The sequence below is a fragment of the Nothoprocta perdicaria genome, unplaced genomic scaffold (genome assembly GCF_003342845.1).
Source record: "Nothoprocta perdicaria isolate Ctin4 unplaced genomic scaffold, notPer1 scaffold_49, whole genome shotgun sequence".
Taxonomy (NCBI): domain Eukaryota; kingdom Metazoa; phylum Chordata; class Aves; order Tinamiformes; family Tinamidae; genus Nothoprocta; species Nothoprocta perdicaria.
The window spans coordinates 2,398,928-2,417,268 of record NW_020455743.1 but is presented as its reverse complement, the minus strand read 5'-3'; the positions used below and the strand labels follow the sequence as shown (position 1 = coordinate 2,417,268).

General features: G+C 35.5%; 1 protein-coding gene across 1 annotated transcript in view; it reads left to right on the top strand.

Annotated features, from left to right (window-relative positions):
* The first annotated feature begins 2,316 nt into the window (after window positions 1-2,316).
* The window catches only part of LOC112954168 (dystrophin-like), a 190,393-nt gene continuing 174,368 nt past the window's right edge, over window positions 2,317-18,341 (top strand). Inside the window, exons 1-2 of the mRNA XM_026047309.1 lie at window positions 2,317-2,569; window positions 5,602-5,663. Coding sequence (XP_025903094.1) covers window positions 2,317-2,569; window positions 5,602-5,663 — 315 coding nt within the window. The remainder of the gene's footprint in view (window positions 2,570-5,601; window positions 5,664-18,341) is intronic.

The window sequence follows — 18,341 nt, the reverse complement described above, 5'->3', positions numbered from 1 at the left end:
TTCTCAGACTGAATTGTAATCTAGGGCTATGGCGTTGGTAGGAGACCTGTGTGGTCACACAGATGCGCCTCCTTCTGTCTCCCAAGCAGCAAATTTAGTCTTTATCTTTGAATTTCTGTGCTTGCAGAAGGGGAGGAGCTGAGCTGAGATTAATTTTATTTAGTATGGTAATACCCATGCATATTTTCTACAATTTCACTTGGATTTTACTGAGTGTCCTTAAAAGATAATGATATCATACTATTCCTGGGAGGACTAGGTTAGGCATATATATATATATAAAATATATATATGTGTGTGTGTGTATAAAATAAAAAGGGTATCCCACATGCTGTAGCCTGACATTTGTTCTCAGCTTCAAATGATGATGATTTGACTGATGTTCCACAGTAAAATCAGGAGAGAGAGTTCATGGAACCGGGAGCCTTAAGAGAATTCAGAGAAAGTCAACAGGCTGCTCATCACTATATTTATGGAAGACGGACAATGACTTGCATGTTATATATTGCCTTACATAAGCAATAGACTGGAAATCATTGGCTGTCTTTCAAAGCAGTCCATTGTGCTTTCTGTCAGCCTGTGAATGTCTTGGATGACCTCAACGACACAAAATCAAAGCTAGTCCACTCAAATAGCACTCAGTCATTGTACTGCATTGATTTCCTCTTTCCCCCTCAGATAAGCAAGAATGGCAAAAGAACATTTCTCAGCAGTTGTAGTTACTGGCAGAACATTGTAACAATGTGCTGGTAAATCTCTAAGAAAGTGAGTCAATGGGACCAGAGTATCAATAATGTGACTTTCTGCGGCCTCTTTTGTTCCTCTGCACCCACCATTGCTGGCACTTGCTCGAAGACTGAAGCAAATCCTGGCCTTTTCTCAAGCTGCTTTGTTTGGCTGCTGGAAAATCAAATAGCAATTTTGATGGTCTTATTTTCTAAACCGCCATGTTCAAATGAACCTACAGTTGCTCTGAAAGAAGGAATTGCCACCTGCCTTGTCACTATTGTTTCAAAGTTTCCAGCTGGGATGCGGACATTCCTCTTTGCCCTTATTCTTCCTTTTTTTTTTTTTTTTTTTTTTTTTTTTTTTTTTTTTTTATGATTCCTGGTGAACAGGTATCCTGGTGGATAGGTATGTAGTAGCTGTTTGACCCAGCCAAAGACCACTCTGGTAACAGGCCAAGGCGAGCCTCCTCATTTCCTGCTTGTGTTCCATCTCATGATGGAAGTGCTTCCCTAAAAAGCCCTAAAAAGGCATCAAGTCTTGAACCGCAAACTAACCTCACCTCACTGCCTGTCTCTGCAGTGACTGAAATATTCTGCTTCTATTATGCCGTCTGTACTGCCATCTTAAAGACACTTTTTGTTTGTTTCAAATTAAAGCTAATAATTAAGAACACAGCTCGTTTCCCCTATCCTTAGTGTCTCAGCACGTTTATTGAATGTTCTCCATGTTTTCAAGAACATCTTTTCTTACTCTAGTAATTGAGGTGACTTCCTGAACCACTTGCAACAGAAACCACCATCTGTGGAATGAGAAATTCGGATGCTGAGGCAAACATACTTTTTGTCTTACAATCTGTAAGTGGAAGGTAGTATTTTTTTCAAGTGTGTTAGGAAGAGAGACAGAAGATTCTCCAGAAAAGTAGGGAAGGGTGCACAGAAGAATAGGACCTTCCTTTCCCTACACCCTGTTGTCTGTGGGAGAGTGGCTTATTTCATAAAAATGGACTAATGTGCTTTGTATATAAACCATATGTGGCAGAACTTAGTACATTTCAAATATTTGTCAGCTTACATTGTTTAATGCTTTGTATTATTTTTTAACATGGCTGTATGCTTTCTGTGCTTTCAGAATACCCTGTAGTCCACTAGGTTTTTAAAAGTTTTTTTTATTAATTTTGCAATTATATGCATAATGTGGGGTATTGCAGAGTGTTAGTTCATTTTTGGAAAGAAAGTGTAGCTTAAAAAAGGAGGTAAGCACACAATGCTTTTCTTCTGTGGAAAATACAAGGAAGACTCATCCGAATGATAGGGTGAAGAGAGAAAACACTTCATTAAGTGTCAGGGCGAGTTGTGTGGTAACCACTTGCCATTAATAGCAGTATCTTTGTTCATCTGAGTCCTGATTGCGCGCTCCTAAGCATTCTCCAGCAACCCACTTGTGTCTCCATTAGCCTTGTCACCTGATTGCAACTTAGCGCTGGCCTTTGGCAGCTGATTAGCTCGCTCCATTAGGGCTGCCCTCTCCCTTCCCTCCACCTAACTTCATGTGAACTGTCGACTCCGATAGTGCTGCTTCTCAAGTGAGATGGCCGGTTTGCTAATTCAAGAGGTTCGCCTTCGCAAGTCGCAAACCCGGAGGGTCATCCTGTCTGAGAAACGCTTGCCCTGCACGCTGCCAAAGCGTTGCTGTCAGCGCTTGTCTCCTGCACCCACACAAATGCCACTGCACGTCCACGTCTTGCATGTCATCCATCAAGCTGAGCAAGCAGGACATCTTAACAAGCAAGCAAACAAACAGACACCACAAAATCTGCTTAATGTAGAGAAATCAATACCATGTATGAGCAAAAGGTTTGTTCTCCTCTAGAGGAGGCTGCTACTTCCGAGACGCTGGGCTATAAACTTGTCCAAGCAAGCGTCTGGAACTCAGCACTGTTAGGAATGAGCTCTGCATGGAAGGTAGCACCAGTGTGATAGCTCAGTATCTGCAAGGTGGCAGAGCATTAGTGAACTCAGAAAAAGTTTCAAAGAAATTCAGATTGCTGCCTTAAATCTAATTTTCCTCTGGAAACCCATATTTTTTATTAGCTCCATGGACTGTAATTAATCTCTGATTAGCAGCTCAGTATCTTGCATCTTCATGTGGAAAACTAACAACGTAACTGAATATCCTATACAGTAGCCTGGGGTGGAAAAGATATTGAATTTGGACATTAGAGGTGGGTGTTTTTTTGCTTCTTTCCCTTTATCTCCTAAATCCCATATGTTCTCCTCCACCATTTTAAGATTTTGTTGGGAATTTTATTCAGAGATGATTTACTAGAAATAGTTACTTAAATATCTAATGTACTATATTATGTTGCTGAAGAATATTGCAATAGAACATCACATTAAATGTATACGAGGCACCAGCACTGTGTATCTGTCCTTTCCCGTGTAGGTGCCTGGAAGAAATTAAAACTTACATAAAAGCAGAAAAGAAGGTGATACTGGAGGAAAAGTAAAATCTTAAACAGAGATTTAGCATCATTTATTATCAGAAGCTTATGTCTTCTTCATGTGCTTTTGCATTTTGATGGACTTCTGGCTTTTCAAATATCACTTTCCTCCAAGGAAGCAGCAAGCAGCATTATTTGGGATAGAAAGCAATAGAATAGGGAGAACTCTAGAAAGTTTATTGTAGCAAATGCTGCTGTAATATTGATGGAATGCATATATATGCCTTTATCATCTCTGGCTTTTATGACATGTTTCCAACAGTATGATGCTATATTCCCAAAATAAATGGGCAAAAGCAGTTGCAGATTCATTTTATCTTCTGCACACCATGTAGTGCCAAGCATCTTCAGATGTATACTTTTAGACATGTGAGAAGAAATAGCTCTTGTATTAATTTGTCCCATGAGACACTGGTAAACTTCGAGCAGAAATAATATGTAAGGGTTTTTTAGTCCAAATAAAATGTCACCCTATATTAAATTCACAAATAATTGTGCAGATTTCTAATTGATTCTTAATTAATTCTTAAAATTAGTGTATATATAAATAGAAAGTTGGTCATTTTTTAAGCATGCACTATATATCTCTGATAAGCAAAAAGAAATTATTCAGTGGATTTGGATATTGCAGAGGGCATTGACGTTAGAAATTTTAAAGATTCCTCCATTCTGTCTTTGAAACTCTGCTTTTTTATGTTCTAAGATTTTAAGAATATTGAAAAGAATAATATGACTAGAATTCCTTTCACATATTAGTAAAAGCACTGCCTTTCTTAATTTGTTTTTATTCTACATTTATTTGTAATAAGGCTCTATTGACATATAATACTGTTTCACTTCATACTTCTCTGTGTACTAAATATTTGCCACTCAACAACAGGCTGTTAATTTGCTCTTGGAGAAAAAAAAAACAGAATATGCTAATGATAACAACAAATGGCACTGATTTTCTAAAAAAAAAGTAAAAATGTAAAGATAAATTGAAAATGCCATCTTAAATTCACTTTCAATTTCCTTGTCAAAAGCCTCAGTGCCTTGAAGACCTATTGCAAATCTTTTCAGTCATGATCATCTGAAACCAATTAAAACATGTTTCTTCCTGCATGCAAAAGCTTTTGTAACCAAATAGTGACTGTGCAATATCTTATTATTAATTCTTCACTAGCATACTGTATTGTTGCAAATGAAAAACATTCTGCAGGAAAAAAAAAATTTACTGATGAGGTGAGGTTTTAAGAACAGAAATTATACTTGTATGACAAGGTTTTGCCTTACCATGTCTCTTAGGAGGGGAGGTGAGAAAGGAGGAAGGTGAGAAAGCAGAGTGCATTATTAATGCTGCGCATTTCTTACGTAATTCATCTATACTTGTCTTTCAAATTCATCTGAATCCATTAAAATTATTAATTGCTAAATATTTCAGATGGGAATTTAATATCCCTTTTTATTCAAGAAGCATGGAAGATTTTATTTTAAATCAAATGACTGATAGCATTGACTGGACTTTATTAAGTAAGCATTTTGCAGTCCTGTTTGCATTTGCCCCTGTGTTAGTTTGGTTTGACATTGCCACACAAAGTGATTAGATTTTCTGTTATTTCAGGGATGATGCCTAACAGATCTTTTTGAGAAAGTGGTTATTAGGTTCTAAGATGAAGATATCTTGCATTTTCCCCCTAAAAGGTGTATGAATTCTACCTCTGTGTCCAATTTCAGTCTGTATCAAGACAACATTCATTATTTATATACAGAAATTATATTCTGAAATAATTAATTTCCCTCTAGAATCCTGTTTGTATTAAAAAATTGAGAAAAACTTGGATGTATTGCCATCAAACATGTGGCTTTGTTTTTTATTTTGCTTGTTTGTTTTGCTTTTTGTTTTTTGTTTTCTGTTCTTTTGTTTTCCACTGGAGGATGTGTATGCCACAAATTATAAAAAAGCTGAAAGACAGAAAAGGGAAGAAGAGGAAAGACAAGGAATGCGGCTACCAATGAAGACCTAGTATTGTGGTTAAAAAGGCTTTACCTTGATAATGCATTTCTGATAACTGCATGCAATTAAAAGTCTTAGCAGATTATTTTATATACTCTTGTAACATGTTACTTTCCAGGAAAGGAGTAAGAATCCCACAGAATGAATAAGATGAGCCAAGGACATTAGAGCTCATTTTCAAACCATTTTTGTGAAAGGGAAGCTGTGGGCTTTTAATGATATTTCTGCTAAAGACAAAATACACCCAAATAGGTGCCCTGCTTGAGTTCAAATTAGCAGTAGTGGCTTCACTGCAATCAAGACTGGTGCTTTAATCCATGATACTGTAATGTTTTGTTCATTAATTCTAATGAAGTGCTTTACTTTTTTCTGGCAGATGAACGAGAAGATGTTCAAAAGAAAACATTCACAAAATGGATAAACGCACAGTTTGCTAAGGTAATTAAATACATTTTTCATCTATAAATCTGTTTTGTATATTTTCCCGAATGTCTATGTTCTGAGGTTTAATGTTCAAAATAATAGTTGTTTAGGTGTTGCTTAAGGCAGTTGACTGAATTATTAAGAAAAAAGCATATGTCCTATTGCCTTGAATTCAGTAGAAATTTAAATGTAACGGTCGAGCCTCTTCTTGGCCAGCTGTCTGCCTAGGCTTACTTTGCTTTTCCTCAAACTGGTAACACAAATATGTTAGTATTTATTTATAAATACTCCTTTATTATGTTCCCAGTGCACAGAGGGTTTTCTTCGGTTGAGCCTGTCATATTTCTAATTGCAGTCACAAATTTAACAAAATGATCTAAACTAGAGGGAGAGAGGTAAGGTAAAAGATGAGAGATACGATCAAGTCAGCAAGGGATGAAAATCTATTGTAATAAAATTCTGCAGTGGTTGTATCTGTGAACACTTGGAGAATGGTAAAGACCTCAAATATACCACAGAAAAGGACAACTAGCTTATTTATTTAAAGGAAACCCCTCCCCCCCAGCAATACCCATTGACTTTGTTTTTGAGATCAAATTATTAATTTGAATAAGCATTTTTCAAGTTCCTACAGGATAATTACCAACCTGTATTTGCCAGTAGTAAAATAAATCAACCCAGTAATCTGTCATTTTATGTGCTGGAGAATAATTGACCTACTAACTAGACAATAATGAAATAGTAGGTGTAGTATGTGATGTTTTTTGGACATACTTTTGATAATGTCTGATCTGATTTTCCTCATTAAAAGGAGGAATGTGACTACTATAATGTTGGAAAACATGCTTGGTAGTGAATCAGTCAAACCCGGGGGTCCCACAGGTTTTTTGTATGGATGTTGAGTATTTCCTAATAGTGACTGAAATGATTTAGAGAGGACACTTTATTGTGTGTGTTCAGCATCTGTGCAGGATAGATGGCCAGGAGTTTGGAGGGCAGGAACATGATGAAATATGAGGGAGTGATCTTATATTGATGAATGAAATGTGAAACAAGTGCGGAGTATTATATTTAGAAGTGAAATCCATCTCTGTTTATAGTTATGGAATTGGTTTTCATTAATGGGCTACTCCTGGGTAGTAAATTTTTGTCATTATTAGCTTTGTAAAGTATTAAACAAATAGCTTTCGTTACAGAACAGGTTTGCATTTACAGGTTTGCATTTACAGGTTTGCAGGGTCCGAGAGGTACTGTCTTTAGAGGATTATCCTCAGTGGTCTTTATTGAGACAGAGGAATATATTATATCACTCATTTCTCTTGCATTTCTTCCCTGAAAATTCAGTGTTCAGAATAAGTTTGGAAAAAATACTCAACTTTGTAAGCTACTTTCCCATTACTAGCAATATGCAAATAGTGGTTTTCATGTCAGTAATACTATACTTGTTATTAAATTAATTTTGTAATTTAGAGATGATTGGTATAGCCCAAGAACCTGTATCTATTCATTACTGGTGAAAGAGAATCTACTTATTCAGGTTGCAGGCCCAGAGGTAAATAGCAGATCTTTTTCTGCCCATTCCTGTCCTGGCACTGTGCCTTTGGACTCCAGTGCTTTGAGCTCAGCCATAAACTTCTACTAACTCCTTAATACGGAATCTGTAACGAACTCACAAGCACATCACCTTGGAGGCTTTCTGTCTGCGATATGCAAACCCTAGGAAACCTCTGCGCTGATGCCATGGAGCTTGTGATGGGGTATCTAGGTAAGGCCAACAGATCTGTCAGCAAGCTGACAATTGCATTGGGTAAAGTACTACCTCTTTCCAAACTTTCTTGGTGAGCCGGCTGGGGAGGCTCTAAACTGAGAAGCTTACCAAAAATGTAATTGCAGGTCTCTGAGCAACAGTTCCTCCAAAGAGCAAGGTGCTCTGTAATTTTTCCTCTTTTTACTAGGCAGAAGGCAAGCTATGCAGAAAATCTGTGGTTTGGAGATTAGGATATGTGACTTGTCTAAATAAGCAATTCATCATTGTCAGTAATGTGGGCTAAACTTGGACTTTTAGTGTTTGTGAGATAAACCCCTAAGTAAATCAAAGCTATAAAAGAAATTGGAGAATGTAATCTGAGCCTTTTGTTGTTTCCCTGTACTAAAAATTAGACACCTTGTTCATGTGTTATTTTATTTAATGATACTTATTTACTCTCTAGATGGTATGCAATAACTTGAAATACAAAGCAACTTGCACAATCTGGAGCATATTGCTTTAATATCACTTTGTTTAGGAAGAGTTCTTTTTTGTATGTCCTCAAAAGAGGTTTATTTATAAAGCCATGAAGTTCTGCAGGGTGTATATAATGGTAGCAAGGGAACGTGTTGTAACCTGGTTCTTAATAACAGAACTATAATTAGAGCACTCAGAAGACATGTAGCTTGTCCTAGATATGATAGCTGTTGCTCACCTCTCAGCTTTTTTTTTTTTTTAATTTGAAATGATTTTACATATGAAACATGGAATCATAGCTGTATATTTTGGGATAATAGGGAGCTATACAATACGAACACATGAAGAGAGGGGTACAGTTGTGGGCGGCAGGGAAAGAAAAAGAAACAAAAAATGTAGATAGTGTTTATTTTGTTTCCTTCTTATGATAAGGGTATCTCAAAATACTGGCATTTTAATGTAAGTAATTGAGTAATAAAAGTATCTGTCATGGGAGCTAGAGATAGAGCAAGCAGCTAAGTGAGATAAGTTTTTGGCAGCTTGAATTTTAGATTATACCCTTGTGGCTAAGTATGGTTTTGAACTGATGTTCAACAGCTTAACTAGTAAGTGGGTTCCATAAAAGAACACTAGTTTGTGAATGATTTTGCTACATTTTAATCTGTAGTATCAAAAAGCAAACATTCATAAAATTACTTTAAATTAAGAGTTTTAAAGTAATTGTCCACATTTCTGCAACAAAATAGCAGAAAATTACAGTTCATTGTCAAAGAAGACATTATATATGACAGGGCACTTTTCATGAAAAACTGAAGTTTTCAATGAGATTGAAGCAAGAGATAATAATGAAAAAAAAACAGATTGGAAGGAAGGTGTAATTTTGACAGTTTCTGGATCTCAGGCTTTGATTTTCCTTTTATTTATTATTGGAAAAAATACAGAATATGAAAATAGTAAATTTAAAGATACCGGTGCTTAATCATTCAGTTTCATGGAAAACCAAAGCCATTCAGTAATCTTTTTAATGGAAAATTCAAATTATGAAAAGGGATGATGGCAATTTTTAAAAGGAAGGAGGGAGCTGGGTGGTGCTTGTGAAATTACATTCCCACTCTGGTAGTAATTTTTAAAGAAACAGATTGAAGTGAAAGGTTTTGCCATAGGTTTACAATGTAATTTAAGACATAGGTAGGTAGTAGAATATTAGCAAAATGAATGACACATTTTTTATTTATTTATGCTAATAAAGTTGGTTGAATAGCAGCTAGATGTTTCAGGCAGTAGATTTATGCAAGGATAACAGGAATGCAGAAGGGGACATGTCATACTACTTCATGTGATCTAATTTGATAGTTGTCAAAATAACTTTTTAATAACTTCATAATTACATACTGTTTATATGTAGCTTATATGATAAGGTGAGGTCACAGTCTTCATGTGCTTCATGTGTTGTTGGGTTCATGGACAACCCAAGGTTATTCAACTCTCCCACTTTAGGCTTTAGTAGCCTCTTTGGATTGTAGTTTAAATACCTTCTGCATATCATAAAATGAAAACTGCTGACGCAAATGAAGTGTTTACTGACCTTTGGACAAGGTACATCAAATATTTGAGGTACAGAGAGGCTGTGCTACCAAGGGTTTGACATCTGATAGAGAAATTTGCACTTCTTTTGCTCACACACCTGTTCTGCTTCCTGTGCTCGCACTCACTGTGCTGTCTAGGGCATCAAATTAAATAAATAAATTAATAAACAATTCTCAGGACAAAGTGAAGAGAGTCCAAAGAGATGGGAACTCTAGGATAAGAACCTGGAAGAGCTTTGTGGAGAAGGCAGTTTGGTTTGGTTAGTCAAATCTTTTGGATATCTAGCCTCTACAAAAATGTGTTAGCCATTCTGAATAAGGTACTTCAGATTTCAGCAGTCACATCTATTTCTTTAGCCACATTTTGGAATATTGGACTATAATTAGTAAGCAAGAAAGGGAGCAGGGAATGAGAGGAGACCCCTAAAACATAGTTAAAATGTTCAGTGTTAGTCAAAGCTACTGTCTTGGCAATTAACCTATATCTCAAATGGAGACTGCTGCTTAGCTGGCTAAGTGGTGAGTAGGAAAACTGCAATTAAGTCCTATACTAACAGGTTCACGTCACTGTTCCCAGGCTTCACTGATATCTGCTGGTATATCTTCTAAGAGCAAAAAAAGCAGAGTAAAAAATGCATATACATTTTCAAGAAAAGAGCAGAAAACATCCACAACTGGCACATAATAAGAGCAATCAGTAGGGTACGCTGGTGTCGCAAGATTTCAATATTTAAGAATTAAGATCTAGATAGCACAGCAACACTGGCTTTGCTGGATAGACTTTAATCTCATCACAGGTTCAGAGAAGTTCTTTCAGCTGTGGTGCTCTAGCTGCTAACACTGAATTTGGTTCATACGCAAAAGCCTGTGAAGGCAACAAAAGTAAATAAATCTTTGCAGAGCTCCACGTTGCTAGAAGTAGCCTGAAACTATGCCCAGGCAAAAGCATATGCATCTAGCCCAGTGTTTATACTGCTTTTTGAACCACTACCTGGCACTACAGCATAACTGTATCCTCAATTTGTGTTACTCAACCCTTCTGGAAGAGCCTTTCAGTGAACATGTGAAACCCCACTGAACTCTTCCTACAGTATTTGGCTGAGATCTTTACATCATCTGGTAGAGTAACCTTTCTGGTTAGGGCTAGAACTGGGAGAGGCAAGAGGTCTTTAAACATATTTTTTGTTTTTACTAAATATTGGGCTCATTTGAACTGGTCCTTATTTACAAGAGAAAAAAAAATGGGAAAAAAAAAAACATATTCCTTTAAGATAAAAGGTGAAAAAAGTTACTGAGAAATTTCTCTGAAGACAGTAATATTGGTCAAAGTAAGTATGAAGGCATGTTGACTTTGCTCCAAGGGTGAAAGGATAGTACAACTGAGCAAGCAGCATTCACTAAGAGCCTATATTTTACCAGTCATGAAGTAACATACATTGTAACTTTACTGCTGGAACTGAATGTTCACACTACAGCTTGCTACTAAAACCTCTAGTTTTGTGTTCACATCCATTTTTTTTGTTTGTGTCAGTAGCGTTATGCTGAATTTCACAAGTGATGAAATTCTGCTGCTTTTACCTAGGATGTGTTAATTTGACTTGAAATCAGCTTTTCTATTCTGAACATAGAAACTCTAAGGACCAACTTCACCTACGTTATTTCAAACTTTATTAAACATAAACCTGAAAAGCATTTCTAAGTTTTACATTGCTTTACAGGAAGAATTTGATTGTATATGTTAATAGCCAAGAAGAAAACAGTGCATCACAAATTATATATAGGTCAAGGGACAAAGTGGCTACAAACATGAGAGATAAAGCTAGCCATCTTTTATATATCTACCTCTTAGCCAAGGACACCAGCTCCAGGACAAACAACAGATTGAGTGTTAAGTAAAATCTTGAAATTGTATCCATGGTGATATCCTTATCAAGTCTTTAATGGCTGCATACTGCATATTAAAAGTACATATTAAACATTTGCTGTTTACTTAATCCATTAACTAAACATTGATAAACTCTTTTTGAGCAGCCTCAGATTTTTTTTTTTCAAGAAAAGTTTCATTAAATCGTACTTTTCCAATTGCAGCTATGAATAAACTCATAGTTGATAATACTTACATGTTGGTAAGACACCAAGCTTCATATGCATCCATCCTAAGTAATTAATCTGTTTTGTCTCTTCCTCTGGTGCCAACATTTTTAAGTGTTTTTCACTGTAAAAGTTTTGAGAGAATCATTTTACGAAGGTGGGAGCCAAATGACTTTTCTCTGTTACCACATGGCAAATGGCCAGAGCTCTCACTGAAGATTAATAATGCTTAACTTTGATTTCTGGCTCTTTGGATCTGCACTCCCCCTAGGATGCTTACTGTTTTAAAATAGTAATGATGTTCCTGATGCCAATAATCTCTTTAGAATATGTCTTGCAAGAGCACACCAAAGGCCCATCAGGTCTATTTTGTGTCATTAAAGTAAAATTCTTTTGATCTTTTTTTCAAGCCAAATGCTATTTAAAAATATAAAAAACACATTACACTGTTAAGCATTAAATTATTTTTTTTTTTTAATATCTCAAGTATAAGTATACTTGGAGGAGAGGCAAGGACCAGGCAACACATATACTCGGAATTATTTTCACTGGTGTATAGTAAATTACCCAGTAGGTCTCCATATTCTACTTCTTTTTTTTTTTTTTTTTTTTCTCATGAGGCAATGAATTGGTACAAATGAGCGTGAATATTTATTATGTTTTAAGTAATTTGCTTTGGAAGAAAAAATAGTTTTGTTTCTATATAGTTTTTTTATGGTAATGCCAATGGAAATGCTGTCATTGATACTACTCAGAATTTTGTTCTAGAACTTCTGCTAATCAACGGATACATTTGTTGAGGTTTTGTGTGGCTGAGAGAATGAATTACCAGGAAGAAAAATTAAGCACAGCTTAGAGGCATAAATATCTTTATACATTAGATTTTGTGCTTAACATGAAATCTGTGTGTAAGCGTCTAAATTTATAAACTTGTTTCCAAAATCGCTTTTCATCTCATGAGTAAAATACCTAGGGCATGTCCTTTTTGTAAAGGATTTTTAGTCACAGCAATTCAGTAATTATCAATAGTACAGGTAAATCCAGATTAATAAATAAATATGTTAATTAATATGTCCTAAAATTTCTTTTCTCAGATTCTGATTTAAAATAAGAAAAATCAGTGACATTGTCCAAATTACAGAAGTGTTAAGCAGAATTTTAAATCTAACATTTATTTCTTAAATTATAGATTTTAATATTCAAATATGAAAAGTAAAACACTAAATACATAAGACTATGCTAGAGCAGTCTATGGGATGGTATAAATAGTAGTTAGCTCCTCATTAAAGAGGATTTAAGAGAAGATTTGCATACTGGCCAAGAGGAACAGTAAATTAAAAAAAAAAAAAAAAAAAAAGAAACAGTTGCAGTTTCCCTACTTTCATAAATCATTTTGAAATAGTGTTCATAAATTTTATTTCTATAGAAACTTATGACACCAGTTAGGTAATCACTACAAAATTTTCTATTATGCCTTATGACAGTTTATAGGAGAGTCAGGTTATTTTCAGCAAGAATAATATAATCCTTCATAGCCTTAAAATAAAAAGGAAATATTGTCCTGATATTTACCCCGGCTAGATGAAGATGGTTGAGTGCTGGCAGGGATTAAAACAGAGGATTAATCCTTTGACTCTTAACTGTGAGAGCAGGGAACACCACAAACTCACAGTTGTCACAGTGCAGCACGACAAAAGCAAAATGCCATTGAAGAGGGAAGTCTTCTCTGTTTCCTCTGTTCTTGCAACATCAGGAGTGCAAGCTACATGACCCGCTCCTGTAGTCACACAGCTGGAGATGCCTTTAAAGCCATCAGTCCTCGTCCTTTTCATTGGAAACCAAAAAAGTACACAAATCTGTTTGCTTGTGCTTCAAAGCCACAAATATAGAGGTTTGAAGTAAACAAAAAGCTCAGAGGGCTATATCTGTATTTTTCTTGGTCATATTTTTTTACTGTAGCTTGTATTATGTTTGTGTGATAGGATAGGATTCTTGTCCAATTTTTGTCCATTCTTTTATCTATTTTTCTATTGCTCTGAGACCTCATAATTAGTCTCTTTTTTTTCCCCTAAAATGTCTAAATGACCACAATTAAAAAAAAAATATTGAAAAGCATTTTTCCTCTTTCCTTTGAAGCTTCTCCTTCCACTTCATTATCTCCATAGTTTTGGCTAGCTCACAGAGCTCGGTTTATTTGCCATGTCAGACGATCCCTCAGTTGCAAGTAAGGCACAGCTCTGGCTGCTGACAGAGCTTTCTGTTATGGAGCTGTTGCTGCTGCAGTCTACACACTGAAGATTATGTAGTATTTTTCACAGTATCCTTTCTTTGCATGCATTATGTTACTTTTCAGAATCAAAATTTAAGAATTAAAGTGTTTTCTGTTATACATGACTTCTCTTCCCCAAAACATTCAAGCAGATTCTTTAAAACAGTGGCATCTGCTTGGCCATACAGCTTCACCTTTAGAAAGATCTGAGTAATTACAGATGACATTTTAAACATTTTAGAAATAACATACTGTCCCAGACCTGTAATTTGAAAGTTCAGAGCACATTAGTAGAATTGAGAAGCTTTACTGAAATATACACATTTTTATTATGTGAAAATTTGTTGTCTTTTCTATATTTTCTATATTTTCTATAGCTTCTTCATGCAGAATAACAAAAGCTTTCACGCAGAAGCATTAGACACGCTAAGCAAGCAAAGTAATGACTAGCGATAGCCATAGAGGACTCTGGACTTGCATTTGTAATAGGTCTTAGTGAGAAATAAAACAGTCAATTGAGGTCCACTGAGCTTTTACAGCTTCTCAGAGCTGGACTTTTATCTCACAGTCCTTTATTCAACTCCTTATCTGTTTATATATATTTTTTGCACTTAAGTCAAAAAAAAATCTTCTAAAGAATATTTTATACATGCTGTTTTCTTCAAGTTATTGTGTAATATCTTGTGGGGGGGGAGAGAAATAGGAGCAAGCTAAATATAGCACTACAATATTGGTCTCAGTGGTGCATATGTCTAGCTTGCAAATTTGTAAACATTTACAAATTTGCATGATTGTTGCTGGCAGTAGACATCATCATTTCCGTGCTCAGAATTCATTACCAGTACATCTGATCATCTCCAAAACCTCCAAAGTAACACTCTTCATACAGGCAAATAAAACTTCAATGGGTTTACGCTACATTTAGGCTCAAAGTTCAAACTTGAAGGAGAAGGAAAAAAAAAACACTTTCAAGATACCAATTTTTCCAAAAGTCCTCTTGTTTAAACATTTTGAAGCTTGAGGAAATCGTATTACCAATTCCCCGCTGTTAGCAGTACAAGCATCACAGGCCTGAAGTTTAGTGGAGAGAGAAGAAGGGAGTGTACACATGCGAGCATGTACACTTAGCAGTGGCTCTGCTACCTCTTGGGAGCTTTCTACATGATTGAAGCAGATCCAGCTCCTCTGCTTGTGTTGGTGCTACCTAATATTAGAGTGGGCATATCTTGATTTCTCCAAGTAATGCACCTGTTGCTGGCTGAGCTGCATGTCTACTGCAGGAATAGGATGTCCAGTACTGCCCTCTCTTGCCCATGTACACCAGCTGAAAACTCCCTTCATCTGAAATATCCCTCAGGTACACATAGATGGCTTCAAATCTGGAAGTGTGGCTACCCTTTCTACGTGTTTATTTATTTATTTGTTTATTTTTTTCAAGCATATTGCAAAAAGATCTCACAGACACAGAGTCAAAATACTTAATTTGAGGGAGACTGTGCTCAGGTTACAAATTATATCTTTTGTTTCAGTATCAGTGACTGAGGTCCTATAAACATTCTTGCATATCACTTTATTCATTAGACCCTGTTACTTTATTCATTAGGCCCTATTATTGTGTACAAAGACTTTCCATACCTTCAAAGGTATGGACCATTGATGGTCATGATTTTGATGGTCCTGATCCATATCAAGCTGAACTTTTCTTGAGGTCAATTAATTTCTTTAAGCTATAAGTCTGCCTTTGGTCCTCGGCATATACGTCAGCATAAAGACAGAAAAACAACATTATGAAAGATGAACCTATGGAAGATGGACATTGGTAGAAATAGGGAATAACCTGCATGACCTTGCATATCTGCCTATTACATATCAAGGGGCTGATTTAGACCGTGGAAGCAATTCTGTGCCAAAAAATGTTTGTAGCTGCTTTCCTTTGTTCTTTCTCTGAATGTGAATACCAGATGTTTTTGAAAGAAAAAGCTGTATCTATGTACTCCATATCTGCAATTATTTCTCAACAGCAGTATTAAATTTGGTATAGGCACCCTATTACATTTTTGCTTAGAGATTTAATTATTTTGTGTGTGTGTGTGTGTGTGTGTGTGTGTGTGTGTGTGTGTGTTTTTAAATACATTTCTTGTGCTTTAGAAGAGATACCTAATTTGTAAGGTGTGCTTCTCCCTCCTGCCTCCTCTTTTAGTATCCTAGTCCAATAAATATTGATATTCACATCATTGTTAAGACTTTCATTTTTTTTTTGAAGATCCACATGACAGAGAGTTATTACACCAAGCAGCCATTTTTCTTTTTTATCTTGCTGTTCACAATGTGTTTGATTGATTTGCCAATTTAAGCCCATTGCATTTACTACCTGTTAATATCAGTTATTAGCTATTATATAAAGCTATTGGCTGGAAATACCAGCATATGCTGATAACTTACAGGATGCTTTTAGTTTGCACATGTATTTAGTATTATTTCTGTTGAAAACAGGATTTTAGAGCAATGCAAAAAATCTTTTTCTTCACTCTGTTATGATTAAAAAGAATGGGAATTAGTGAAAATACTAAGATATTAGTAATACTAGAATCTTTCCCACAAAAAAATTGTGATTACACAATTATTCCTCAAAAATATTAAACTGAATTACCAGTTCCAACTTGAGTATTGGAATCTGTTCAAAGTTTTGAGAATTTAAAAGGTAAGTACTGCTGTCAAAAAGGCACATGAAATGACTCCTTTGCATCTTTTCCATTTTGCTGCCTTTTTTTAAGCCACCAAAGAAAGCACTCTGCAATGCTTTTTCTAAAACCAGAGTTCTGTATGTTCCTAGGACTGAGTTACTATGTTCTAGATTAAGAAAAAATGCAAATGTGTTGATATTCTTTTTCTTTTCTCTAAACTCCTTGATGATGTACACAACTGCTTTTTAAGTTGAGACGAGCTATCTTTCCTCAGAAGGAAATGTTGGAATTTGGTAGAAAGAAACTAGACAGGAGATAAAGATACTGGCATCAGGTATAAGGAACATAGTAGATCAAATTGATAGGAATAGGGTTATATCATAGCACGTTATATCCATTTAAATAACATACCAGATATTAAAATGCCATGTCCAACTCTAGCATTATCAGAGGCTTGTTCTCCGTACTACTCTGATAGCAGTGACTCTAAAATGCTAAGGAAGGTCAGAGAAATTGCCCTGAAAGATTCAATGGTTATTTGACAGATTTTGTAAATGCCATGTATAAAAACAGAGTCAAGCTGTAGATTTTTAAATACCGTGAGCTGTTCTTAAAGCAGCTAGTCAGAAATTGCATGAGAGGAATAGCCACCTTTGATTCAGTCCAGAGCAATACACAACACTATTGCACTCCTGAGGGTTTCTGTTGAAGATGTGTGTTCAAAAGCAGTCTCCTCATAGAAGGAAAGAAAATGAAATCCATGCAGTAACATTTGACTTCAAAAACAAAAGTTAGCAGAAAAGAGGTTGATTAAAATGGGACTAAAAAGAAGCATTTAGCTGTGCTGAACCCTGGAAAAAACAGATTAGAGGCCTGATGTAAACATGTATCACCTATCAAAAAGGTGTATCACCTATCAAAATGGAAAGCCTACCTCTGTTTAACAACCAATTTGGTAGGATAAATAGGGCAGTAAATGTATACTGACCTCCAGACATGAGCTGCAAAGTCATGAGAGTTCTAATAAACATGAGAGTTCAAATAAAATAAAAAAAAAACAGGCTTTTATAAGAACTAATTAAAACAATGTAGGTAATTCATGACCTACAGGGATACGAAATATACGGAAAAGCCAATTATGTGATTACAAAAGGAAAAAGAAATATAGAAATCAAGATTAAAGATTATTTCAAGGAAACATTATCAGGAAAGTAAACTAGAAGGGCCTAAGTGCATTAAGTTTCAGGAACGATATGGTCATTTGTATATAGGAACCTCTGTGTGAATGTTACTTGTCAAAGGATAGTAGCCAATGTCAGACCCTCCTTTTTGTTATTGCAACAAAATAAAATACCTTAATTTATATGAAGTTATTAGGTATGGTTTTACCAATTTGTCTCACATGCTTTAGAATACTGAATACTTTATGCTCCTGTGCTTTTGGATAGTTCAAACATGTTGCTTGAGGGAAAGCCCCAATACATCGCTTTCTATTTTCTGATCTTGTAACTTCTGCTTAGATCACCTTAAAGCTAAGTTGACCTTAGCTGTCTGCACTAATCATTCGCACAGGATATATTAGTATTCATAGTCTTATCCTTATCTTATCTATATATTATATTAGCAGCAAGGTACTTAGGTAAGTTAGAATTAAATGTATCTATGGAGGAAGTTAGAAATAACAGAATGATCTTGAAAAAGTGTGAGTTAATTGCAAAAGAGTCAGAAAAAAAATTGTCTCTGCAAAGTGGTAATTAAAACAATCAGGGAGTCTAAAAAAGTATTTTATTTATTTTAACTTGTATCAGAGCAATGGAGCATGCTGATGATGTTAACATT